We start from the raw sequence: 27,859 nt of genomic DNA, 5'->3' as shown, positions 1-27,859 counted from the left end.
CTGAAGGATAGACTGTAATACTAACTGTGTAGAAGTCTTATAGGCTTGAAGGTCACTGAAGTTTGAGGCTGCTTGTACAGTATTATGTGCCTTGAAGATCCCTGGTGTAACAGTTCAAAGAAGGCACTAATCTCTGAATGCCATCATACTTTCCTTGTTCTGGTAAACCTAGTCAGGGGAATTTTGAAGGTCCATGTAAGAGTTGGAGTGATTGACATATGTAAAATAGCAAGAGTGTTTAAGTTGAAATAAGTCTTTATCCTGGAAGTCATGTACCAGTTAAGTATAAACTTTTTTGTTAAATTGGAATTTTTCCCTGTTAATAGAAGGATGACTAATTTCCCCATCGAGTAGTGTTACCACATAACTGTGTAGGAGCCACTAGCAGGTTTCCCCAGGACCTCTGCCCCTGGTACGTTGGATGAATCTGTTGGAGGAGGGGACGGTGGTAGATTGTTTTGGTGCAGCACTACTGCTTTTTCTTCAGAAGCTGGAAGATGTCTTGTAATGCCTGTTCTGTATGTGGAGTTGTTTAGTGCAACAGAGATCACATAACCTTAGGATCTATTAACTGTATATTATTGTTTACTAAAGAACCTCCAAATAAGCATGAAAATTAAGTGTAAAAACATGTAACTGTTTTTTGCAGGTTATGATATGTCCACCTTTATAAGGCGTTATAGTAGATACTTGAATGAAAAAGCATTTTCCTACAGACAAATGGCATTTGACTTTGCAAGAGTGAAGAAAGGGTAAGCAAAGTTTAGACATGTAAACTGATAGGGTTGTCGGACCCATGAAAATCTTGTTTGTGGCATTACACTTAATTTTAGTGTCTCAATGACTTCATCCTTACATTCTTTGTTTAGCCATAATGAAACACCAAAATGGTTGGAGTTCTTAAGTATGTGTAATTGGTTAAAAATTGCACAAGGAGGAGAGGAAAGACTCTAGGTAGTAAGGTAAATACTGAAAACTAAAGCAAGGTGCCTTGCAGAGCTGGGAGCTTTTAGTGCTAGATGTTAAATCTGACTCTTATTAAATAGTGCTGCAGTGAGACTGTGTTTAGGATTTGGAGAAGGAAATGCTCTGAACTATATTTAGGATGTTTCATTACACTCCAGACAATTTCCATAAGAAAGATGACTGAGTACAAAGGAAAACCGAAGTGAACATCCAAAGTTCTTAGCAGGCAACACAGCCAACAGTTATAAACTGTTCCTGGACAGGCTTTCTATGTATGTTATTTCTGGTACTCAAAACAAGGCACTGCCTCAGAGTATAGCATAAAATAAGAATAGTGGTATGTATTTCCAGAGAGGAGATGCTATACCTGTAAGTGGCCAGAATGGGGCAATACCTAATGGTGGTTGTGCAGGTTTGTGATATTCAGAGATGAAAACAGGCGCACGTGAAGACTGCTATAAGGCTACGGGCGGCAGTTAAGGAATGCCACACATCCGTCACCGCTGTGTGATCCTGTTGGAGTAATGGTTCAAGACTGATAAGGGAGGTCAAAGTCAGTGGAAGTGCTGTGAAGGAGTAGTGGATTTTAGTATCCAGGAATACTGAGGAAAGAAGCTCTCAGCAAAGATTGCCCTGATTTAAATTGTCACTGAATTGGCATGCATATATTGTGGCACCTGATGGGCGTGGGGGGGAACAAAACAACCACCCTGTAGTGTTTTTTTGCCTTCAGTGACCACAGACATGTCAGCAATGAGTTGTCGTTAGTTATTCTTAACAAACTTAGAGAAATGATAGTCTTTGTACATTAAGTACTTCTGTGACAGTATTTCTGGTCAAGTTATTTAAACTCTCAATGTTTTATTTACATAAAAGATCAATCTCTTGCATTCGTAACTCTAACACAAAACCTCTCCTCACCTGCTGTCAGGGAGGATGGCTGGATGAAGTATTTTTCAGGCCAGCTCTATTGATGATATGAGAAGCAGGAGAATCAGACAGTGCTTCAAACATTTGAAATGGATTATAGCTGCTTTAAGCTTAAATTTAGACAACAAATCAGTTTGGGGGAAGGGAGAGAGGAAATGCAATGGCTTCTAATCTGTATTCCCTCTTGCAGAGCTGATGGTGTAATGAGAACAATGGCTCCTGAAAAGCTGCTGAAGAGTATGCCAATATTACAGGAACAAATTGATGCACTACTTGAATTCGATGTATGTATTGTAGCTGACCCAGCATTAATGCTGGGCAGTGACTTATAAATGCTGCGGTGTAATGAACATGTTTCACCTTGTAGGTAATGCTTTACTGATCATCCCATTACGTGGGCCAAAAAATCCCCTTTTCAGTGTCCCACTGAGGTAGTGTGGTGAAGGATGGCCCTTTCCTATATGTATGAAATGTGCAGATTGCACTTATTTTTGTGGACAGGGTAGAGGAACAGCATGGGAAATGCTGGGCATTGAGGAATGCTGGTGCAGAGTTTGGAGTTTCATCTCCTGTATCAGTGAGGGGAAGAAATGGACAAAACAAGGAGACTGAAGAATCTTTTTTCTGTCTCTTGGCAACCGAATTCTTTTGCAGGGAGGGAAAAGCCATTAAAATACTACATGTACGTTGTTTGGCTTCCTCAAAATCTTCATCTGGTTTTCAGCTGTAAACTGAATTGGCTAAACTTTAATCTAGACTGTTTATAGAAATAAGAGTCTACAATATATTTATAATGTTTTGAATGTTGGTGGGATTGTTTATCTGCCTTAAGGATAAAAACAGGAGTCAATTGTTGTAGGAGGTACATTGCAAAGAGGTCTTTGAAGGAATCAGTCTTGAAGTTCTTCTGTTCTTGGTGGGCAGAAGGACATGCTCTCAGGTGGAAGGCAGGGCCCACTACAGCTTTCAGAGGAAAGCCTTAGAAGTACATGTCTCGCTAATGTGTTTTTCATTCCATAAATGGCATAGGAAATGTGGTCTCAGAAGAGGAGGGTTTTTTTATTAAAAGAAAGAACTTCTAATAAATGAGAACTTATTTTCTGCCCAAGTTAACGTGAGAACTGGAAGGGTCTTGACATCATTAACCCAACTGTATTATCTAGTAGACTACTGAGTTTTTGTCAAACTCTGCTGTGAACTGACATCTTTTGTCCAGTTTCACTAAAGCTTTGTTAATAGCATCTCTGCCTTCCTCCTCTTTGTGATAGGTGAAGGAGTCAAGACTAAGATGTTTACTCTTGATGGGGATATTCCTCTGCTGTAGTGGATTGTTTTGGAGTGGTGAAGAAAGCAATCCTTGATCTGCTAACCGAAACCTTTGTTTGGTTTCTTTGTGTGAAAGCTTGTATTCAGTGCTTGATTCTATCTATAACAGCATCAGATACCTGGTGCAAGCTGAAACTTCTGATTGCATTCAAAACATCTGTTGTAAATAACTGGTATTTTATTTGTAGGTTCATCCAAATGAACTGACAAATGGTGTCATAAATGCTGCATTCATGCTTCTATTTAAAGATCTTATCAAACTTTTTGCTTGCTACAATGATGGGGTTATTAACTTACTAGGTAAGTAACCTGGTGTCTATATCTCACATACCATGAGTGAGTGAAAAACGAGTTTCAGATCCACTTCAGTTTTTTTATTTAACCTTCATTAAAACTACATTTTTCTTGACTGTTCTATTCTGAAGTGAGAGAAAACTTTAAGCCATGACCTCTTACATTAGTGTTCATCTGAGGCTGGATTGTCATACGCCCTTAAAGTTGTACAGATGTCTACACAAAGACATTGAGCATCTCTGTGCTTAAAGAAGTGTACAGTGCTTAATATGTCCTGCAAGGTTAGCAAAGCAACTTTTACTCTTTGATTGCATTTTTAAGATGCCCAGATTCTTCTGTTATATATCCTGTGTGGTAGCCTTATATGAAGTAATATACTCCTGAATAACATTCCTGATCTGTCTGAAAGCGTGACTGCCAAAGCTGGATCCCCTCCAGAACCCTTCCTACTATCAGCCTACAAAGTCTATAGGAGGCTGTGAGCATGTTCTGAAGCTCAGACAGCTTGGTGGGATCACCAGCATAACACACCCTAAGCTGTCCCTGCAAAAGGCTTTGTTATGAAGTCTAAAACGAGGAGTTGCCATAAATTGCGGGAAATGTAACTGACCCTGTACAAAATGAGCTTCAACTATTAAAACTTGTGAGCACTTCAGCTGATCTATAGAGACAGCTAAAAACTGAGATTGCTTGGCCAGTATGACGGACCTAAAACCCTGGCTGCAACTAGAACAGGAAGAAACAGAGAGGTTACAGACACTGAACAGGTAAAAAATGTTCCTGAGCTGTAAAGCTCAGACAATTTTTTTGTAGCCCTGTTGCAACGCTTTCTGGCGGTTTCATAAAAGTAAGTCCAAGGTGTTTTGACTGAAACTGTAGGCATGGGAAGCTTATGCAGCAGATACAAATGTGTTGGGCATAACAATTGGATGGAAATTTCACTGTCTAGTTCTACTTAAAGTGTAAGTTCAGGTTGAAATATGTGTCAGTACTGCTTGCTAATGGACATGAACCAACTTTAGAGAGCTATTCAAGTGGAAAAAGTACTCTTCTTTGGAGAGAAGACAACTTGGGAGAGGACATATATTAATATACATTTAAGTATCCTTAATTACTTTGAATTTTAAGTTTGGTAGCTACTTCACCTGCTTACTTTTTATCTTTAAAAACCTGGTTCATATCACACACAATGCTATGGCTGGTTGGGGTGCAATTTTCTGGTGTATATAATTCTTTAGCAGCTCAGCAAGCCCAACTTCTAAATTCTACTAAGGACTAGGAACGCCACTAGATTAGTGTCTAAGTAGAAAAATGTTAATAGAGTGCAATACTCTTGAAATGTGATTTTCCTGAAAACTAGAGTTTCTGATGAATGCAGACCTAATGTAAGACATCTTAACTGAAACTTGCCAAATTATTTCTCTAGAGAAATTTTTTGAAATGAAAAAGGGACAATGTAAAGATGCTCTTGAAATCTACAAACGATTTCTTAATCGAATGACCAGAGTATCAGAGTTTCTTAAAGTCGCAGAGGTAAGTGACTTCTAGTCATCTGGAGTCTGGCACTTAAGTATTTTGTGAATTTTTTAGCACCTATATAAAAATATTAATTGCACTTGTTAAGCATCTGACTCACTATGTATAAATGTGAGGCAGTATAGAAGTTCCTGGATCTGCTTGTTCAGCTCTTCTTGAAGTAGTTAATCCCTGCTTAGGACTTCCACATCTCTACTGTGCAGCCAGCCTCAACTTTCCTGGTAACTTAACAGATGACATGACTTCAACCATATCTATATTTCTTGGAAATGCTGTAATAAATGCATGCCTCTAGGACAGGTTTGAACATTAGAGGAAGATACAGCAATTAGGAATAAAAGCACAATGATTTTGTAAGTCTGCTTTGTAAGTGTTTGCAGCCAACTGCAAGTTAACTGGGATGTGAGATTTTCCTGGTTTTGATCCTTGTTATCATCCTCTTATGTGGATAATACAAATAATACATGGTTAGTTAACTCTTTTGCTGGGCCTTCATTTGTGGTAGATGGTTTCTTGGCACAAGATGCACATTTTCCATGTTTTATGCTTTATTATAATGGACAGCAGTAATGAGCTGAATAAAAAGTTTGTTTCTTTGCTAATTCACTTAACTATGAAGGACTCTGCTAGACTGCTGAATGGCACGTAATGTCTGATATGAATGTTGAGCTTGAGCTTGAGGGAGTGAAGTACTTTATAGACACCTATAGGCCAGCTTTGCAGGACAGGGATTATAGTGACTATACCTCAGGATTACTAGGTGCAGTGGAGCTTGTTCTTCTGCAAAAGCTAAACCAACAGGCACTCTGAAGAGCCATAGCGAAGCAACAGGACAACTAATAGAAGATTGCAGACTCAGACCTCATCTTGTTGTATTTGAAATGCTAGGAGAGAAGGGTGGAACAAAAAAGTGACTTGAGCTTTAGCTTTTTTTTAAGTGATGTCTTCTAGGATTTGCTCACTGGCTGAATTTCAGAGAACTTCATTAGGATAGTCGTGTATCTGTATAATATGTGTTTGGCAGTTCACTAATGCTACCCTCTGAGACAACAGTGTATAACCAAAAAGCCCCACCTGACCTGCAGTATGAAGTTTACCTGGGTGGAATGTAACTCCCTTTTTTTTTTTTTTTTTTTTTTTTTTTTTTTAATGGATATTTAATTAAAACAAAAAAGACTACTGCAGGTTGTTGAAGGTAGCTAATGGAAAGATGGGCATCTGGACTTGCTACCTTTGTGCTCTTTTTCTAAAGATGAAGCACATTATATGTTGAAGAGTATACCACAGTTCTAGTCAAAATTAGTGCCTGCTGCAGTGGAGTAATGCACTTATGCTTTACCTCTTTTATATCCACAGCAAGTTGGAATTGACAAAGGTGATATTCCTGATCTTACACAGGTAAGCTTCTTTTGTAGTCTTTTTGGATCTGTGTAATAACTAAGAGTTATATAATTAGGAAACACACCAGGAATGTAAATGTTGGTAGGCAGTCACACCACCTAACGTTCTAAAGCCCTCCCAGCTTGCAAACAGGAACTGCCCAAAGCTATTTTTGAAGACTGATGTAACTAAAACAACATCTTTCATGATGACTTCTGACCTGTAGTTGAAGGGTAGACTGTTCTGCTCTTTCAGAGCAGCACTAGCACTAGTGCCATGGACTTAAAGTTTAAATGTAGAAGCTGTGATTTGATTGCTGAACTTCTCTGTCAGTATGCATGAAAACTTTTAACATCAAAATTCACTTATGCTGTAGCTGCTTAAATTCTGTTGTGCTGGTCCACTTTCAATATCACTTGCAAATTGGCTTGGGTGCCTGGCTTTGTGTTTAATGTGGAAAGGATATTTACTTGGAGGAAGAGATCTGTGCTGAAGAGTTCATTTGTGGCAGTTTTGATGCCAGTAAAATTGGAACAGAAGAGCAGCCCAAACTGCTTAACAGTTGTAAATCCTATGCGTTCATAACCTATGAATGTGTAGTTATTGAAAGCCTCTTGAAAGGCTGGTTTAAATCAGCATCAAAATAGTGGTTCTCTTGGTTAAAAAGCCAGTTAAAGTCTGAAAGTGAGATACAATATGAAGATGGAGAGTTTTAATCTTTATGGGTTTCAGATGCTGCGGGGCTATGAAGTCTGGCCACTCTTTTAGCAGAGGAAAACTTAGACTTCTAGCAGCGTGTGGAATACCGAACCTAATTCTGAAATAGCTGAAGTAGTATGTTAACCTAACTCTGTACCTCAGGAGCTCTTTTTTAACACAGTCCAGTCAGTCATGAACTAAGTCCTTGAACCAGAAGAACTCACCTTAAACTCAGTTAAAGAAATATGCTGTATAAATTCCTGTGGGTTTTATCTGCTTCTGCTTGTGTTGTGTCAGCCTGCTGGAAAGGCTGCCTGCTGGGACTGCACGAGCCCTGTTCTGCTACCGGAGTGCTGCCTCATGAGCCAACGCTTTAGAATATAATAGAATAGTTCCTTGGGAAGGCAGGGATCTACAGTGATCATCTAGTCCAACTGCCTGACCACTTCAGTGGTCTTCTCAGGTAGTCCCTCGTGGCTGTGTTCTCCCAAAGGCTGCTTGGGACTCACTTGCTAAAGCTCATCTGCAACGTGCTGTAGATTATGTATAAGACCTAAGCAGTGTATTTCAGTGAGAAATAAATAAAAGGTGAATAATAAAACTGAATTTCAGCTAATAAGTAATATATAATTGTATATAATATCAATCGTATACCTAAATTTCTAAAGCAAGCCATGGCAATAGTCAGCAGTATTCCACAAGAAGTTGGCTGTGTTGACACTTGATGTGTGTACATACTCTGTAAATACAAACAGGTGGTCTCAGTACTGAAATACAAGTTGATAGCTGTCATCTTTGGATTTTCTAGTTTGGCCGCAAGGTTTTGGAGGCTGAGGAGGCATCTTGGCAGCTGAAGAGCTTGGCTTATTTTTATTTATTAGCAATTCTTGAAGTATGGCAGTTTTGCTCCAAATAGCTAGTGGGGAAGCCATATCTAAGGTTCCACCACGATGCTGACTGATAGATTAGTCTAATGTTGAAGCAGTATCTAGAAGAAATTAAGCAATGTTCAGTGTTGCAAATTGGATACCAGACAGTATTTAATTTCCAAATCGTTGCATCTGGGTAGAAACTTTTTGAAACTTTCTCTGTGAATTCTGTTTGATAGATGAGTTTCGTATTACCTTGTTCGTTTTTAAGAAACCTGTGAATAATGTATTGGAAAGCTATTTAAAGTGTGTAGAAGTAACAGGAAATAATGTGGGGGCGGGGGGTTTGTTTTGTTTTGTTTTGTTTTTTCCAAAAGTGAGCCTTTACTCATCTTTTGTTGCTGCTGGAGAATTCTTGTAACTAAGTCACTTGTGTTTAATCAAATTCATTTCTGTGCTCAAATTAGTTGAAAATGAATAAATATGCCTATAAAAGCAGCAGTAGTTAAGATGTTTCTGCATTGCGTATGTACATGGGACATACTTAAACTCAAGCCATCATTTAAGGATTTTTTGAGCATTTTAAATTTCTGCATGTGTTAAGTGACCTTACTGCTCAGTTTTAATGCCAAAATTAATATGCAGACACTATAAGTACACTTAGCTGTGCATTGGTACTAGCAGGTCCTAAGCATTCTGAAACTTCTGATTTACCCAGCCAGCTGGTTTTCAGCATACTGTATGTAGAAGCAGTAGGTAGTCCATTTTCAAGCATTGTAAACTGACTTTTTTGATGCATATGTGTATCCTGAAATTAAAGACACCATTTATGAAAAACACCATAGGTATTGCTGTCAGGAATTGTGGTTGATTTGAAAGAGACTGATAAAGAGAATTTCCCGTTTAGAGACCATACCATTGATGAACCAGTAACCCTGATGAAATCCTTGACTATTATATCCTACTGTATCTCTCAAGGGTTTCCTCATAGGAATCTACTTACCTGGACTCTATTTTTATACTGGAGTAGCTAAGCACACTGTCGTTTGCATTTTCAGCTACTTTTCCTACCTACCATTGTCACAGCAAATGCATGCCTGGGGGTATCGCCTGACCACAAAAAGGTTGCTTCAAATAAAACCTAAGATCAGGGAGGCTTGAAAAAGCTTAGTTTTTGCAGATGTCTAAAATAGTAGTCTTTCCAAATTTTGAATTAGCTGCTGGGCTCAGTAACCTATGCCTGGCTACCATTTGGAGAAGAAACAGCTATAAGGTTTTGTGGTGTTGGGAGTCTTGAACCAGAGGTAGCTGCTTTGGGGGGCATTGGAAAGGACTTTTAGGTTTTTTTATTTAGACTGCAAATATTATCTAAGCTCCTGGTCATGAAAGAGGTGTTGGAGGTCTGACTAAAAGCAAAACTGAAAGATGACCTTGAACTTATTACTCTTAAAATTAACCCTGTGGATGCCTGTGCTGTTGTCAATGTTTAATACTGACTCAAAGCATGATGAGCAGCACAGCCTGGATTTAGGCTTCAGGCGCTGTTTAGTAGAAGTAAAAGTTTTCTCTCTGCAGATTTGGACACAGTATTATCTTTTAAAAGCTGTCTTCATCTGAATACTTCTAGCACGGAAATCCACTATTTTCACAGTGGTGTTAAATAAAATAGCAGCATGACCATACACATGCTGGATTTCAGGGAAATCGGTGCTGGATTTCAAAGCATCCTTAGGTCAATGCAATGTGTTTAGAAATGTGTCTTTCTCTTTGCTTTCAAGGCTCCTAGCAGTCTCATGGAGACCCTTGAACAACATCTAAACTCACTGGAAGGAAAAAAACCTGGCAACAAGTAGGTATATATGTTGTACCATGTATCAGGGCATAATAGTAACAATGTGAGACTAGCTGATGTTCAGGTTTGCCTCCCCCAACCTCCTTTTGTCACTCAGTTGTACAATAAGCTGTGGTAAGACTAGGCTTTTCCTTTCCCTTACAAAGTTGTCTTAATGGCAACTTTTTTTTCTTATTGGGGGGTGGGGGGAAACAACACACTGAGCAACAAGACACTTTCCAAAATGAAGTAAAATTAACTCTGGAAAACTCCTAGAAGGAACTGTTTTTCCCTGCTGCTGAGGCTTTTATCATCAAAATTTGTTTTCTAATGGCTTTGCATCTTTTTACTAGATACTTGTCATGGCTAAGTCTAGGAAGGATTAAGCTAAACCTGTGTTTTCTCTTTTACTGTTGCTTTCCTTGCAATTTAGCGAAGGGTAAGTGCATATGTTTACATATCACTTGCATGCAGGCATGGTTATGTTTTTTTTAAGATGGCTTGAACAGTTAGAAATAGATGTCATCTTGAAATTGTACCTAAACTGTTGCTTGCTTTTGTATATAGTCATTGAGTTATTTTTGGTCATTTCTGTCATAGCTCCAGATCTTTTAATCACGTCTACAGCTCCTAGGACTCACCCAATTCAAGTAGCCTATAGGATGGATGCTAGTTCAATACTGGTGCGGTTTTAAGTTCAACTCCTCCTTTCATCTCTAAGATCAATGCAGCTCTAAAAATATGTAGCAGTATTTTCATACCTCATAATGATGAAAGTAAACAAATGTAGTGACGTTCATTTTAACTTAAGATTAAGGCTCTGCCAGTTAGTTTCAGTGTGATTTTTCTTGCATGTGGGAAAACTTTCAGCTTGGACTTTCCAACCGTTTCCATGCTTTTAAATATCATTATTTTAAAGTAACTCTGACTTTCTTCAAAAGAACAGTAGACTTTGAAAATTTGCTGACACATCCTCCGAAGACTTATGTTAGATAACTGCTTCTATATTGGTGTTATTCTGCTGCTATTGCATGACTTTATAATATGGTGATATCTTGCTCCGGTAGCTCTTTCCTACTGGCTCCTGTAGGCCCAAAAGCAAGATATTTGCATGCATCTCTGCCTTTTCTCCATTTAGTAGAGCTTATTTAAAAGGCAGAATAATCTTGTGGTACCAATTAGCTTAAAAGATTCATTTAAGATTTGAAGTAAAAACTTGCATTCCTTGTCTAAAGTGGCACGTGAAAGTTTGAGAAATGGGGAGGGCATGTGATTGTAGAGATCTTCAGAAAGCTGTCATGCTTAGTTTTTGGTCTTTTTGCAGGAGTTTTGATGACCAGAAACATAGTTTCCAAAAGTGTACTTATCTGAAAAAACCCTTTTTTTTTCTAGATCTGGGGCTCCTTCTCCTCTGAGCAAGGTAAATACTGCCAATTGCTGAACTAGTTAATTCTTGTTCAGGTGATCTGCTTTAGAACATCTAAGTGCATAAGGAGTTAAATTTCCATCTCCTAATCTGCTTTTTAGATTTTGCCACCTAGGCCCTACCTAAGTGACAAAATTACATCTTCTAATGGCCTTGTAAATAATGGCCCCATAAAAGTGCTTCACTGATCTGAAGGGCTATAGTGGTTACACCAGTGCGGGATGCTAAGCAGCTTTGCCAGAATCTGATGGTTACACTTTGTGAAAGCATAAAAGATACATATACCTTTATCTCAACTTTTTTTTTTTTCTCTTTTTCTTAATCCTCATGTCAGTGAGAAACTTACTCCATACTGTTTCTCCTCTAAATTCGTCACTCCATTTGCAGCTTTTTAGGAGGAAGTTCTGACTCTTTTAAAACTATGTTCATGTGAAAAGCCAGGAAGAAAACTTTCATCTGATATACATAGTTTCAGAATTGACCTTTATTAGAGAGACTGTTCACCTTAATTTAAAGCAAGAGTTGCCAGTGAAACTGTCTTGGTTTGAGTGTCAGATAAACTAATGAGCTTTATGGTGTTCGTAACAGCAGTTCCTGGTATCCCTGAAGCATTGCCAGGTGCCATAGTTCTGTGTCTAGTAACGGGTGTTGTGCAGGAAAAACTCAATGAAAACTTCAGAATCTGAGGGAGGCAGTTCAATGGTTGATTCTAGTGAAAGCTTTTAAATTTCCCTCCAAAAATCCCTTAAAAAAAAAAACAACACCAAAACACAACCAAAAATCTCTCTTGTTCAATATGTAGCAGTTGGTGAGAACTACATGATGGCTCAGAAAGTGTTCTTACAACTTTAAGTAACCTCATCTTCCATGATTTACATGAAGAATTTGGACCATTCTAGTCTCAAACCTTAGTAAAGTCTTGAGGAGGGTCTAGAAAGCTTATATCCATCTCCTGCTAGAGTTGTGACGATGGGATGGCAGTAACAGAACTCGGAAGAGAATCACTTCAGATTTGCCATTCTTTCATGGAAGTGGTCAGAACGGCAAACAGTACTAAACATACTACTTGTTTTTGTTCGTTAGAAAAAGGATCTCTCTAGCATGTGAGATGCTGTAACAAAGCCCATAGTACCTTTTAGAATTAAATTGACATTCCTCAAGGTAGCTTGAGTCTTCAAGCGCACAGAAGAGTTGCCAATATCCTCTCCTGGGTGTCTGTCCTTGCTGTACTTAAAGTATCTTATCCAGAATTGGAGGAGCTAATGAAGCAAAATAATAGACTGAGCTGTCTTTTATATCTTCCCAAGGGCTTAACCGTTAGCACTGTTGATAGCTCTTCAAACTCTCTTCAGTCTGAAGGTTTACAGACACACTTTTAACTTAGTTTCTAACCATTTCTTTCCTCCCATCGTTTCTATGGTTAGAGTACTATGGTGCTGTTGTGGATGAACGGATATTTCACTCTGGACGAAATGAAGGGTCTGACACATGTAGAAACAAACCTACAAAAATACTTTGTTCCTCCCATCTTCAGGGTGGTCTTAAAACTGAAAGGAGGGAGTTTGCTGGGGAGCAAACTATTTTCTTGGAACTTGCCGAGAATCCTTTGACACATAGGAACTGTTAGTTACCCTAATTGGGATTTTAGAAGGCAGGTAAGGTAACTACAGGTCACAAGTCTCTGAGTTAGTTGCCTAGATGTTGGGTGAGTCCTGAACCCAAGGGACTAAAGCTCATACGAGACCGGCTGCCGGTGTCTGCAGGCGCTCTGAGTGCGTGCAGGAGGCATCTCCTCTTGAGCCAGGCATTGCGAGGTGGAGTCACCTTGGAGTTTCTCAACTCTACCACCCTCTGCAAACTTAGCCCAGTCTTCTCTAAATTCTTTCAAAGTGGGGAACAGCTCATGATAAGAAGACCTGATGTCAAAATTGGGTTTTTAAAGTATGTGCATCTGTGCATGATTTGTTTGCGGAGAAATGCTGGTATATTGAATTTGTATATTTAAAATATTTCTCCAGTCTTCTCCAGCCACAACTGTTACATCTCCTAGTTCTACTCCAGCAAAAACTATTGATACATCTCCTCCAGTTGATCTTTTTGCAACTTCATCTACAGCTGCTCCAGTCAGGTAAGTTAAAAAGCATATTTGAGCTACTGAGCTTGATGTAGATGCCAAAGTCATACTTGTAATGGGAGGCTTGCCTGCAGGATTTTGCTTACTTTACAGGTAGTGTACATCAGTATTGAATGGGCTACATTATTCTACCAGTAGAGATCACAAATGAGCTCTAACAAAAAAAAAAAAAAAAAAAAAAAAAAAGCGGCTACTCTGATTTGCTTTTGGTATAGTAGTGATGTTGTACCATTCCCAACATACACTTTTAATTGAATAGACTGAAGTAATGTGCAAATCCAAAGTAGTCTTTGCTGACTTTCAGCATTCTGTTTCTAAAACTGCTGAATTAAGATTCCTTTTTCTTGCTGTTCAAATCAGCTAATGAAGCACAAAAATAATGAACTTCTGGAGGTTAAAATAAAAAATAAACATTTGACCAATGAGAAAATCTAAACCTTGCTTTCAAGTCAAAACCAGAACAAACTGCTGTGGCTCATTGTAATGAGCAGAAATGAAAGAACTCTAGACATGTAAAAGCTCTCAGCTTGAACCAAAAGTCTGAAGATGTGACTAACTTCAGTTAAATGTCAGATGAAGTACTTCACTGAAGAAGGAGCTTCTATTGTTTATTATTTAAATGTTCTAAATGAACAAGACCTTGTTTCCTAAGCAAGTATCTGGTTGGCTTAAGCCACAGAAGTTTTACCAACTGTCATCTACCTAATGCCTATTTATTGCCTGGAAATGTGGGTTTTTTTGCTTTCTGACATGGCGCAGTGAAATATTGAAGTAGAATAGAGCTGTTTTCAGTTGCAGCAGTTATTTGCTCTGTTCTTAGGGACCACCTGGGATTTTGAGTTTTGGTTTGGGAGTTTTTTGTTTGGGTTTTTGTTTGTTTGTTTGTTTGGGTTTTTTAGGACTGTGAAAGTCTCATGGATCTGTTACAATGTCATTATCAAGTAATGGAAGTAAGTGAAGGTCCAGTCCTGGGGTGTCCTGTATTCTTGGCACCTACTGCAGTAGAGGTGTTTATGGCCACTGCTCTAATCTTAAGGCCTGAAAAAAAAGTGTCTCTCAATCGTTTCATCAGTCATCCAAGCTAAGAGTAATTCCTACAATCCAGTCATGATTTTTCTTTCCCTTTTTTTTTTTTTTTTTAAAACTTGATTGAAATTGGCAAATTCCTCCAGTATTCAATATCGCTCTTCCTTTCCTTGGCAGCTCTTCCAAACCATCCAGCGATCTTCTGGATCTTCAGCCGGATTTTGCCGCTGCTGGGCAGGCGGCTCCAGCCGCCCCTGCCGGAGCCACTTCATGGGGAGGTAGCGAAACCTCACTGTCAGCATCTCTTCTTGCAGCCTCCGTCGTCTTGCCTGGCTGAACTGAAACCTGGCTCTTTCTCTGCTAGCACAGGATGTTCCCAGCTCACTCCCAGGCTTCTGCTGACCTGACAGTCAGGCATCCCTCCGCAGCACAGGCTACTCCTTTTTCCAGGCATATGCATAATAGTATAAGCTGCTTATAAGGGCCTGACTGCAAAGCTGGGGGGAGCCAGGATTAGGTGACTAAAAGTGAGCAGGAGGGGGATGGCTGAAGGTGAACAGGTAGGGTAGGCCCTTTAAAACAGAAGAGCAAGAACTGCTCGTGTGCTTATTGGCAAGGGGAGGGCAGAAATCAACTCTTCTGTTCATAAAGCAAAGCTCACAGATCAGTAGGGGGAGGATCAAAAATATCTTTTACAACGAAAATGCATCTAAAGCCAATGGTGGCGAATTAGTTCTGCTGCAAGTGTGATTACCTCTGACAACTCTTGACATATTTTATTAAAATCTTCCTTGTCTGCTTAGAATAATAATATGAAAATAGAAGGAGAGGGCTAACTGCTTTCAAATAGGAATACCTAACCAGCTCTCTGAAATTTGAGCTGGGTGGTGAGCTGAGCCTGTTCCAGGCAGCGCTACCAGCTGGTGATGTGAAGAGGACTGCGATAAATGGAGGCAATGTTCACTCCCGTCCTGTGAAGACAAGGAATTAGGCCAGTAAATGTGATTTAACTTACATAGTTGTAAACCCACTGTGGTGTAATCTTAGGAGATCTTGTGTGGCAGCTTAATGAACTCATCAGCCCTCTCACGGCAGGAATGCTACACTGAGTCATGCTGATTCTGCTATGAATGCTAACACTGGGTACTAGTGGCTTCTGCATTCCCTGTTTCTGTCTTAGCTTTAGTTTGTTAAAGATGGCATTGTATCTCAGCCACTTCATTATGAGAGGATCACGATGGCTGTCATGTAGACCATGATTTGCACCTTCCTATTTAATCTGTTGAATTGAGTGTATTTTTTTTTTCCCAGAAGTGTCCATTTTATTAACTGAAACGTAATCTTACCCAGAAAGCAAGACTAGAGTCGTCTATTCTAGGATGCCTGGGACTAATTATTCTGCAATTTTTGATTGCATCCTATTTGTCTTGATTTGTTATTACCAAGTACTGGAACTCAAGCTTTTGAGATGTTTGAAAGAGCTCAGGCCTCTTAGCTGACTTTTTTAAGTGGTTGCTCATTTATGCAGAGTAAAGAGCCATTAATATTGTAAAATACTGATTCGCATTGCAATTGAAAGCTGATTTACTTGGTCTTTTCTTTGCTCTTTTGGGCAAAGCACCTGTAGTTTGGAACTTAGGTGTTTTTATTCTTCTAAATTACTGAAAACTTTTAAATTTACCAGTAATGCACCTGTTCTCTTGCTCCACAATGGAAAAGGACAGCTAATTCTTTTCCTTTGGCCAGGATTACCTCTAACCTCATCAAATATACTTCAGCCTTATCTTTCAGAATAGCATTTTGGTAACTTAGCAAGCTTCAAGTTTGTCTGCTTTACTGCTGGTGGGAGTCCAGGTATAATGACCTCTTACTGCACTGGAATCTTGCTTTTTTTTTTTTAAACTCTCTTACATAATTGCCAAACACCATGTCAGACATGCATAGATTGAGAACTGGAATGGCTTTGTTGTGAAAATACAGAAGTTTCCATTAATGTTTCATCTGGTAATGAGAAAACCTTTGAGCCTGTGTTAAGGGTTGTTTTTCTATTTACTTATTTAAACTAAATCTGCAGGATGAAGCCAGTAGTCATTATAAATTGTACGATCTCATAGGTAGTATAGAGCCTTCTAATTAACACAGGTGAGGCCACATTGGGAATACTGCATCCAGTTCTGGGCTTCCCTGTTTAAGGGAGAGGGGGTTGGCAGAGGACTACCAGGCCTCCACTGGTCTCTGGATCAGGACTCCACATCTCTTTGGAGAGAAATTGAGGGAGCTGGGCCTCTGTCATCTGGCAAAGAGGAGGCTAAAGGGGACTCTTAGTAGTGGCCTGGAACTACCTGAAGGGGAGTTACAGAGCAGAGCCAAAATTTTCTTGGAAATGATAGTTGATTATTATTAATAACAACAGGTTGCAGCTTCAGAGGTTGATTGGATATGAGGAAAAAACTTATTTCACCTGGAGGTTAGGGCAGTATTGGAGCAGGTCCCCCATGTGAGTTAGTGGACTCTCCATTCCTGGAGATTTTTCAGGACCTGACTAGACAAAGCCATGACTGCTCTGGTCTGGTGTTGGGCGTAATCTTGTTCTGAGCAGGAGGCTGGACCTTCCTTCCACCCAGGACTTCTGGGAGGATGTGTAACAGATGTGTAACCCTGCTACTTGAGCTTCTTCCTCATCTGCAAAACTCTTCTGGCCCACAGCAAGTTAATGTGGGAACTCATGAGAAAGAAGTAGTAGTAGTAGGAAGCTGGAAGAATTGCTGCAGTTCAGAATAGCTAGGAAAACGTGAATATCAAATGCTTCAAGACGCAGCATCTAACTGGCACTTTAAATGTGACATGAACCTCAGGAATACATCACCAACAAACGACCCTGCTTTCTTAGTCTCACTGGCAGTGTAGATTCTATGCATTCTGGCATATACTGTATATTCAGTATAGTACACTATAGTGGTATATACAGTACACTGTATATTTTGTTGTATTCCTAGTATATTCTTGAATACAACATCGGTTATCTAGCAAATGAATTACAACTTGTGAAAACGTACACTTCTGTGCTAACAGGAGATGGTCAAGGTAGGGTAATAAGTTGCCTGCAGCATACCACAAGGTGAATCGATAGGCATTTGGCAGGCAAACTAGACTGTGGTATTACAAAAAATACAGTAGGTCAAATTCTGCATCCTTGCAAGCTCTGGCTCTTGGATATAAAACCAAATTGACTTGAATTTCTGCTCTGAACTACCTTGCAGTGTGCCTTAGAACACGGATTTGCTGTTAGTATTGTTACTTTAATATTACTATACAATAAAGCATTAGTTTGAGTCCTTCCCATATTAAGAGTAAGTATAGATTGCCATGCTGGATAATTGTAATTTCACTGTATTGTGATCTATAACATAACTGGATAACAAAATTGCGTTGTAGAATAAGCTAATAGAAGGTAAAAGTTTGTCAACAGTTGCTTATTTCAAGTCTAGCTGTGAGATGTCTACCTGCTGTGCAGTAATGAGATACCAGAGTGCTGCATTTTTAATATACTGTTACATTCTTTCAGAATGGTGCTTTGACTTACCTCAGCTTGTGCAGTCAGTCTCAAGTAGAGCTCTTCCAAGGAACCAATTACGAAAATACCTACATGTGGTTTCTTGGTGCTTTTTAACAAGTGTTGTAAAATAAAGACAAACTTGTGAAGATTGAGCTGTGCTTGCTCCAAGCATTTTGCTTCCTACGTACTGAACCCATAGCAAGCACAGAGTCCAGATGCTTTACTGTTCAGTGTGGATCAGATGAACCCATGACCTTGTTACATGTACAATGAATCTAGGAGCAACACTGAGCTACTGGTTAGTAAATAGGTAGTTGCTGAGCTCAGGCTATTGTAACTGCAGTATAAAAATGTAATAGGCCAAACCGGTTAGTTTTCACAGGTTTTTATAGCTTGTAGTTGTTTTTTGTGTAGGCAAAGCTTCCTCAGTCTTTGAGCGCAATCTGACTGATCTCAGAGGACATTAAATTGTAGGAAAGTCTGTCATTAAAGATGCTTCATTGGCTTCCAGAAAGAGTTGACTAAGGAACTGAAGTTGGAACAGAGCCAGCCTGCTTAGGCTGGCAATCACTCATACTCCTCATAGCAAGTGTTGACAGAGGTGGTTGCTTCTGCATAGTATGCTTTATGCATAGTATTCCTCTATCACAAATGCAGGAAAAGCTTTCAAGGACGAGCTGCTCACCTCTTTTTTTTTTTTTCTTTTTTTTTTTGTAAACAGTTGTACCAGTTGTCTTAAGTACAAGAACCACAGCCTGTCTGTCTCAGAATATACTTGGGGCAGTAGGGATGCCATGTATTGTATTCTGAAGTAACTTCACACTGTATTTGCAAGCTGCTCTCTGCTAGAGTACCCTGGCTTTAGTGTCAGTTTTGTGAAGGGTTCTAGGGCTGATGGGTGGATCACAACAGCTCCCTTTGGCAGAACAGTAAGCTAAATTCTGTCTACTTTTAATGACTCTGATGTTGATTTTGACTGCTTTCTGACTACATTGGTTTAGAAAATATGTGCAACTAAGCAGAATAATCTTGAGATTCACTTTGGGATCTGAGTATGTTCTGCTAATAGCTCATTGATTTTAAATAAGCTTCAACTATGCCCGTTTACTGTACTTATATGTGAGCACTGGGGTTCATTGGGGCTCACTCCTCCCATGTATGCTTTTACTTGGTGAAAGTCTTGAATCTGTGTGCTGTTAGGCCCAGGAACTTGCATTTAAAATTTTCAGTGTTCTTGGGGGATGTTAGCTGTTCATAAACTTCAAAGAAGTCTACTTACTGCTGGTCTCAGTCTCACACTGCTAAGCCAAATGCAAGAGAGAATTAGTATAGTAGTGAACTGAACTTCTAAAGAAGTGATTCTTGGCTTTACCCTAGGGTAGTGAAAGGTAGGAGACCTTCCTGTCAATGCTTACAGGCCACTACTTGGTTCTCTCTGTTACAGTTTAAGAAAAGAAAATCAGCTGTATAAAACAGAAGTGGTAAATACTACCAGTGTCTGAACATCTTGCTGATTAGATATTAAGGAACTTATCGAATATGTGAAACTTACGTACTGGTTCTGTTTTGAATAGAGCTATTAAACGGAACAAGCTTTGTCATGTAACAATAACTTCTTGAATGTTGGAAAATCGAGTGCAGAAATTATGTTAACATAGACATGTCACTTAGAGAATGAACATATGGCTAATGAACATCTTCAATCTGGCAGTTCTACTAATTGGTCTGTTTCTTTATTCTGCGGTCATTTTAATGGACAATCACTAGACCTCTTGGGAGAGGGTGAGTAATATTTTTGATTTCTAAGACTTTTGAATGTTAAGACTCCTTATTAAAAGCTCCAACTTTCTGGAGTGAAGTGATTGTGGTCTCTCTCCCTCTTCCCCTTACTTTTCCTGTTTGATCTTCATTATATGGTTGCATATAGATAATCTGGCTGCACTTTCCGGTGTTACCTCTGAGCCACAGATTTCAGATCCATTTGCCCCAGAGCCTAGTGCAACTACTGCTGCAACTACTGATACTACAACTACTTCAGCTGCTGCTGCTACAACTACAACTATTACTGCTGCCACTGCTGAAGTGGATCTCTTTGGAGGTTAGTTTGGTTGCTCTAGTGCTCTACACCAGCTCATAAGGTAGATGAAGCAATGTTGAGTTCAGTATTGTAATAAGGCTTCTGATTTAATCAACTGTACCAGAGGTGCCTGTGTGTTGGATGCTAGATGGAACAGGAAATGTAAACTGTCCAACTACCTCTTTGTTTGCTGTGCTTTTAGCTAATAGCCTCCCCTGCATATATATGGAAATGGAAAACTGTATGCACTTAAGACTGACTTACCTTATGGTTGAACAGGTCAGAACATTAGTTTTCAGGTCCACACTGGGGTGAGCAGGTATTCTTTCCACATTATTCAATAACTATGCACTGTACTACAACTTCTGGGAAAAGCAGTTGTGCTTTCATAGTTGAGGATTGATGTGGCACCTTCCTGCCCCTTCATTACATGTCACACTTGAGCTGTGTTGTGTTTCTTTTGGGTCTTTCCTGTAAATATAGTATTGAGCCAGCTGAAATTAGTATATTTCAGCATTCTTGAGTCTGGGTTTTAGTTCACATAGCATAATGGTAAATTAAAGTGGCAATGACTTTGTGCTAAATGCCAGCTACACAACTAATGTACAGGTAATATATAGTTTAGTTATGCTCTTTCAGGCTCTAATGTTAGCTGCTAACCTCCTAAGTAAGAATAAATTACCCCCTGTATGTTGTCAATTTTCTTATCATTCCCATGGAGCAGGAGGCTTCTCAACAGCATGTGAGAAATTGCCATTTCTTTTCATCACTATACCAGCCCAGGTTAATGGAAAAATCTTCTGATTTACAAACTATTAACCATGTTTAAGATCACCTGACCACTGTATTTTTCTAGTTTTCTCTTCCTCTGTTGCATACTTTCAGCATGACAGTGGATGTCAGGAATTAGTAATAACTTACTGGAATTCAGTTTTGATAGCAAGTATGTTCTCTGTGGAGTGTGTTTATTGCTTCTAGTGACAGGAGTGCTGGAGAGCTCTATACATAAACAGTTGGACTATAAAAGTGTTTCTAAAGACTGAAAGTTCCCAGCTAGAAGCTTTGTCTAGGACTGCCTTCAACAGACAGCTCCAAGATACCCCAGTAAAACTGCTGAGAAGCTGTAAGAAAGGAGTACAACTGCTACCTGCTACTTAACTGTTCCTTTTACAAAGGTGGATAATAGTCCAAGTGCCACAGGATCAGGCAGTTCAGAAGCAATCTTAAAATAGTCGTGGGCAACGGTTCTGGTCACCACTAGGAGCAAGAGAGAGTCTGATGTTGGTTACTCTCAAAGCCTGTTGCAGAAGCCAAGGCCTGTGCTCATTAACACCCCTGCAGATGCAGTGTGTGAAACTTCTGGTGCGTAGATGTCGGGGTTGAGCCAGTCTTGGATGCAGCACTTTCAAATTGCATTATTAATTTAGCATAGATATATAACTTTTTAAAAAATTAAACAATAGTTAAATGGCTAGAAATCACTGTAAACTTGCAATGGGATTAGAAAAACACCTACCCTTGCCTATTCTTCCAGTACTACAGCAGCAAGATATAGCCTTATTTTTTCCTACCTTTTCCACTGTTCTGTGCCTGGAAAAAATGGCTGCTACCAACTCATGAGTCTACTTATATATTTATAAAGTGGCAAAAGCTGGATGCTTTTAGTTTCTAGAGATGTAATTGATCATTAGATTACTCAGTGGTACACGTTAGAAGTGGAGTTGCCTTCATCCTCCAATGTGGAAAGAATTTTACTTTTGCAGTATCCAGACTTCCGTGACTTGATCTCTTCTTTTAAAAAGAATGTATTTTGTTGCTCAAATACTATAAATCTCAAGTGGATTGTATATTAGATGAATACTGACTTTTTCCTGGAACACTTCAGGGCAAAGCAAGGTTTTATTATTTGCAATAGCAGAAAACCTCTAGTTCTCAAGAAGAAACATCGCTAAACACACTCAGCAGTGAAGGTACTTCTGCAGTGTGTTCAGGACTCCCACAGGGCAGACCCTTTTAAAGTTGTGGAGTCCATATTGAACTTCCACCTCTCTACTGGTGGAGTTTTTTTCTTTCTTTTTTGTTTTTTATCTGAACCTTGTGCTGTAAGTTATGTCCCATACTAACATTCCTTGTTACTTTAAGACTGTGTACAGTGCAAGAAGCAGTAGTTTTTGAGCAGACACTGTTGCTCTCTAACTTTCTTGGCGCTACACATGCTTACACTTAATAAGCAGGTATTTGACCTTTGAGGTCTGCTAGAGATGCAGTCTTCAAGGTCACCTTAACTTTTTCCAGCTTGCCAGTTCTTAGTGGCTTTACACAGTTCCTTGTGGTGAGGTGTAGTAGGGGAAAGTACAGGAGCCGTGATCTCAGGTGAAAGAATGTAAAGAGTCTTCAGGGAGTGGCTAGGTAGGGAAAGGAAGCTGAAAGCTGCAGGAAAAAGGCAGCCAAGTTGATGGAAGAAGCAGAAGAGGAGACTTGGCAGGAGCGACTGTTGACTGTTTCTCTCTTGCACTTTATCGCTAGTACTTTAGCCGATAGGAGCCTGCATGCTGCCTACGACTGGGCTTTGTCTTTAAGAGGAAAAGCAGTTTTGCATTATGTCTTCATCTCTGACATGGTCTTGGAAAGCAGATGAGAAATGCAGGATTGATCCAGCATAACTTTTTTGAAGAATTCAATTTGATTAATGGGCGAGCTTTCAGTTACCTGGGCCAACTTGAACAATTCCCTATCTTGTTTCTAAGATAAACAAGAGAAGGTTGTTTTCAAAGTGCAGCTGGAATAATTCCTGAGAGGGAGAAGCATAAAGGGAGAAGAAAGGTGAAATATATTGAAATGCCATGTATCTCAATAATACAATTTGGACACAGTACTTTTGGATGCTAGTGATGTGCTCTTGAGTTATATTCTGTTCTGTGATTACACTGTAAGCGGTGCAAGTAACAAGCCATGGCAGACACTGTGCAAATGTCAGTTATTAGACATTCAGATGACATGAATCGTAAGCGGGCAGAACTATGGTTTTCCCTTTAAAGAAATTAAAGGCAAAGTGATCAAGACTTTTTGGCACTTGAGGGCTAATGAATGTCCTTTATGCTGGAACATGCTGGTATAGCAAACTAGTGCTTATTTTAAAAATTAAAAACAACAACAACAAAAAATCCCATAATTATGATTCTTTCCTAGCACTAAGCCTAGTGGAATATTTCTTGTTAACTCAGGTCAGGTTCTCCATGTCAAAAAGTAATGAAGGTTGACTGAACAGGAAAAAATGTGGAAACAGAAAAAAATTCTTTTCACCTGTACACTTTAGTTCTGTGATTTTTCCTACACTTGTGACTTTCCATAGGGCTGTTTCACATGTTGCATAATACATTAGATGATTATAAGTCAGCTGCATCATCATGTGTGAGTAACTTTTGTCATGTATTGATGCCGTGGCATCAAATAAAGCCTCAATTAGTGAAATTAAACAGATCACTCTTCAGGAACATTTATTTTGCTGCAGACAAGATGTATTGAAGCACTACAGTGTTTCAGAACTGAAAAATGCCCTTGTTTGCACATCATTTCAGTAAAAACTATTTTTATTTAATAATTTAAATCTTATGCAGTACATAATACATACCTATCACTCCTAATAGGTGTTTCAAGCAGTGTGAACTTGCAAAGGTTTCAGCAACATCTCTTTAAGTTTCCAGGCTGTCTGTAAACCCATGAGGATCATGTGCTACTTGATTCTAGAAGGCAAAAGCTAGATTCACTTTTGAAGCAGAAGATGCATAAATGTAAGGAAGTGGCATAAATTAAATAAATATAGTAACTGCTGTAAAGGGATAAGATCTCTTACAGTGCTAGGTATGCAAAAGTAGGGTTACTATGCTAACATGGAGGAACAAAAAAGAAAAACCATCCGATTTTATTTTTTTATATACTAATAAAATATGTAGTCGTTAATTGTATCCATTTCTGCATGTCATGCTAGATTTTAGCAGAAAGCATCTGTGCAGGTGCAGCAGAGCCTTTTGAAAGGCTTCAAAGAACTTGATAAACATTAAGTGAAAAAACCAAAACCAAACCAAACCAATAAACCCTTGGTTTGAACTGTGAGTTGTAGGGTCACCTGTTCAGGTTGGTTTGTCTCTATGCTTATATAGGTTTCTTGAACTTCTCAGAGTAACTAATATTTGAAGTTCTTAATATTGTGTTTTTCCTTTAGATTCCATTAAGACCTTAGGTGTTTATCCCACCTGCCATTTAACCCAAGTATGATGCTAAAGAAAATCATATTGCTTGGCAACAACCTTATTCAGAAGTGGCAATAAATAATAAAGCTGGTGCCAAGCTAGCTGTTCCCTCCCATCTATGGGCTGGAAGGAATTTGGGCTCTCCCGAATTTCTATGGCTGTTGCATGTGGAATTTCAATAGTCTACATCTGGACAGGAATAGTTGTTACTTGGAAGCTGAAGTGGTCCTGACATAGAACTAGTGACTAACTCTATGCATTCTGAAATCCCATTTTATATGAGATCTGGAGTCTATCCTTTCATACTGGGAAATAACTGTAAGTAGTGTTGACTGACTTCTGGGCCTACAAGTTTGTGTGGATAGAAATGTGCTCTTTTGAAAGAGCCCAGGGTGACCCTCCATCTGAAAGCTGGCTCTGTAGAGCAAAACCCAACACACATGACAATACCCATAGCGTATTCTCAAGTAGTACAACTCAAAACTCTTCAGTCCAGTTCTGTGTTGAATTTCTTCTACGCGGTGTATGCCAGTGTCTGGTATACATACAATACTGTGACGTTTGACTAATTATGATTTTTTTACTTGGACAACTGCCATCCAGTTTTGTTGTTGAACCCTGTTACGTGAAAAAATAGAATTATATTTTAAATGGCTTATTAGCAGGCCTTTTTTTGCTACTAACTCATTTTAATTCTATTGTACAAGAGTAATTGGCTTTCATTTCTTCTGTTGAAGTTTCAATGCATGTTCTTTTGAGCTTTTTTAGATTAACTGGCACAAACTTGTTTTTAAAATGGTTGTTTTCATTTTAAAATTGACACTCAAGTTAAAGCATGTTAAGCTTTTTCCTGTACTAGTTTGACAGTGCAATTGCAGTATTCCCCAACAGAGGTTTTTTTTTACTTGCTAACTTTGTAGCAGTAGAAAAATAGCATTTGTGAGCATCTTGAAGTATTTAATCTTAATTGTGCAGTCTTTTTGTGAAGAAAATGCTTGCCTATGAGGATAGTCCAAATGGCACTGTCCATTAGGACTACTTCATGGTATTAAGAGCTACAGATGGTGGTTTAAGCCTAGGAATGATGCTGTAAAAGTTCAGAGATTGAAATTTAAACATACCACTTAGCAAGTGGCAAACAAACAAAAAAAACAGTCAAAAAAACCTCATGAGCGAGTTGTTCCAAAACCCCTAAACAGTTGTTTTCACTGCCTTGACTGGTTGGCCTAGAGGTGATCCTAAAAGAACGAGACACAAACAGTGGCTGGCCAGTAGTTAAGATGAACATTCTTGATCTGTCAGAAGGAAGCTGAGTAAATTATAACCTATGCATCAGGTTATGGCTTCAGAAAGATCCAATTGGAATACTGTTAAGAAACAACTAAGTTTGATTTCTCAGATGTTGCCTGACTGTCTTGGCTCAAAAACTAGAAATGGTAGATGCAGATCTCTGCCAAAATAATTGGATTGTTATTCATAGCAGTGCTTAAGTTTGCAAAGCACTATGCAAATTAATTCACAGTTGCAGATTAATCACATGTATTACAGGCTTTGAGCATGCAAGTTTTTAAAATCTTTATTAACACCTACTTACTGCCATACCTCTGCTCTGTCTTCATTAGTTAATTTTGGGTAGTACATGAGCATGCTGCTCTGAACCCTTATACAATGAGAATAATGCCTTCTTTTACACTCACTGTACTTCCTGTGGGCATTGCAAGAAGCTCCATCTTCAAACCCTGTCTAGAACCTGCTCGTGTGGGGTTGGGGGAGAGACAAAGCGTTTTGCGCTGTGTGACTTGTCTTGCTGTCGGAGTAACAACATTCATGTTGTATAAGGGGATCTACCTGTGCAATTTAACTTGGTTCTTTTACTATATTTTTCTTCTCTTTATCCTTTTTCCTTTTAATTTCTGTTCTTACACTGCACCCAAGATGCCTTTGCAGCTTCTCCTGGAGAAGCCCCTGCAGCAGCTGAAGGGGCAGCAGCACCAGCTACCCCAACCCCTGTAGCAGCAGCTCTTGATGCATGTTCAGGAAATGGTGGGTTTTATGTCATTAGATAGTCTTCTTGTTTTGCTGTTTTTTTGTATAAACTACATGGCAGTGTGTTTTTCTGAAATTTTCATAGTGTTTGCAATTGGTCAAAACAAATCTTAGACTGAAGAGCATGCTTAAAACTGCCTGTTTCCGAGTCCCAGTAACTTTGTGCTTATTCTGTAGTACTAATAAACCATTCTGTCAGTGCTGAGTTTTGTAAGCAGTAACCTGCTAAACTGGATATTCTTTTGTCATATTTCTGTCTTTTTTGGCCTTGTCAAACAGCCTGTGAAAGTTCTCCCCTTTAGTAACTAGACTGCTCAGCCTTTCGGATGGTCTTTATTTTGGAAAAACATAAGTAACATGTCTGGATAAGTAAGCTAGATGTAGAGCAACCTCCTGTGTGTGCGTGCGTGTATTTGCAGTATGTGCATTGCCTGTACTTGCTTTGTTCTTGACTTCCTCCCTCACCGATCCTAAGTATGCATACACATCTATTTCCCCTCTCCTTTTTACAAGACCCCTTTGCCCCATCCGAAGGTAGCGCAGAGGCTGCTCCTGAGCTGGACCTCTTTGCTATGAAGCCAACAGAGACTGCTGTTCCTGTAGTTACCCCTACAACTAGTGCAGCCACTCCAGTTCCTGCAACAACTCCTTCTCCAGCCGCTGCTGTTGCTGCTGCTGCTACCGCTACTACAGCTACTGCCACTACCACTACTGCCACCACTTCTGCTACCGCCACCACCTCCGCTCCTCCTGCTCTAGATATCTTTGGTGGTAATTTTGTTTTTAACTCTTTGATTCTGGTGGATTGATCTGTCAGGAGTACAGAACAAACAAATCCTTGTTGCATGCATGCTGTGTGCTAGGCTTTCAAACCAGAGAGCCTATTAACTCCAAATACAATGTACAAAACTTGAAAGTTCTGCTTTCAGTCCTGCCTTTCAAAAATGAGTTAAAGACGTGTTGTGTTCTTGGCCTTAGATTTATTTGAGTCTGTTCCTGATGTACCTGCAGCACCTAAACCAGATGCTACTCCTAGCATAGATCTCTTTGGTACAGGTAAAGAGAGAATTCTTCTAATACTCTGCTGCTTTGATGCTGTGTAATGGTGTAAACTGACCTGAGTGATACTTACTTCTCCTCGGTTTTTCTTTCATTTCTGAAGATGCTTTTTCATCTCCACCACATGGAGCTTCCCCTGTGCCTGAGAGTTCCCTCACTGCTGATCTCTTATCTGGTAAGTGCTTGTTTTTGCAGGCCATCCTACAGACTTCCTGGGTTTGGTTTTTTTCCCCAAGATTAAAAAAAAAAAAGGACTTATTGCCAATTTACATCTTTAAGCTGAAATACTAAGTTGTGGGTTTGATGCTTTGGTCACAAGATGTGCAGTTGCTGAAGATGCAAACCATGAAGTGGCTGACACTGAAGCTAAGTAAGTACTGTGGTTGTTGAGAGCGTAAATCCTCCTCTAAGCATAAGAAAATTCTTAATAAGCAATGTTTTCTTTAAAGTACTG

The 27,859-nt window shown here is 39.3% G+C and overlaps 1 protein-coding gene across 9 annotated transcripts in view; it reads left to right on the top strand.

Moving 5' to 3' along the window:
* The window catches only part of SNAP91 (synaptosome associated protein 91), a 70,016-nt gene that overhangs the window by 22,596 nt on the left and 19,561 nt on the right, over positions 1–27,859 (top strand). For 4 of the 9 annotated variants that reach the window (XM_075046525.1, XM_075046524.1, XM_075046530.1 and 1 more), the window contains 11 exons: positions 650–752; positions 2,087–2,180; positions 3,411–3,522; positions 4,943–5,049; positions 6,409–6,450; positions 9,779–9,849; positions 11,224–11,251; positions 13,276–13,385; positions 14,595–14,695; positions 27,325–27,402; positions 27,509–27,580. In XM_075046525.1, the coding sequence (XP_074902626.1) occupies positions 650–752; positions 2,087–2,180; positions 3,411–3,522; positions 4,943–5,049; positions 6,409–6,450; positions 9,779–9,849; positions 11,224–11,251; positions 13,276–13,385; positions 14,595–14,695; positions 27,325–27,402; positions 27,509–27,580 (918 nt within the window). Of the gene's footprint in view, positions 1–649; positions 753–2,086; positions 2,181–3,410; positions 3,523–4,942; positions 5,050–6,408; positions 6,451–9,778; positions 9,850–11,223; positions 11,252–13,275; positions 13,386–14,594; positions 14,696–19,740; positions 19,756–19,900; positions 20,072–26,235; positions 26,344–26,859; positions 27,118–27,324; positions 27,403–27,508; positions 27,581–27,859 lie in introns of all 9 variants that reach the window. The other 5 variants (XM_075046528.1, XM_075046527.1, XM_075046526.1 and 2 more) reach the window with 3 other exon arrangements.

This window comes from Buteo buteo, chromosome 15 (genome assembly GCF_964188355.1).
Source record: "Buteo buteo chromosome 15, bButBut1.hap1.1, whole genome shotgun sequence".
In the NCBI taxonomy this organism is placed as follows: Eukaryota; Metazoa; Chordata; class Aves; order Accipitriformes; family Accipitridae; genus Buteo; species Buteo buteo.
The sequence above is the reverse complement of the archived record's forward strand: the minus strand, read 5'-3'. Positions and strand labels throughout refer to the sequence as shown.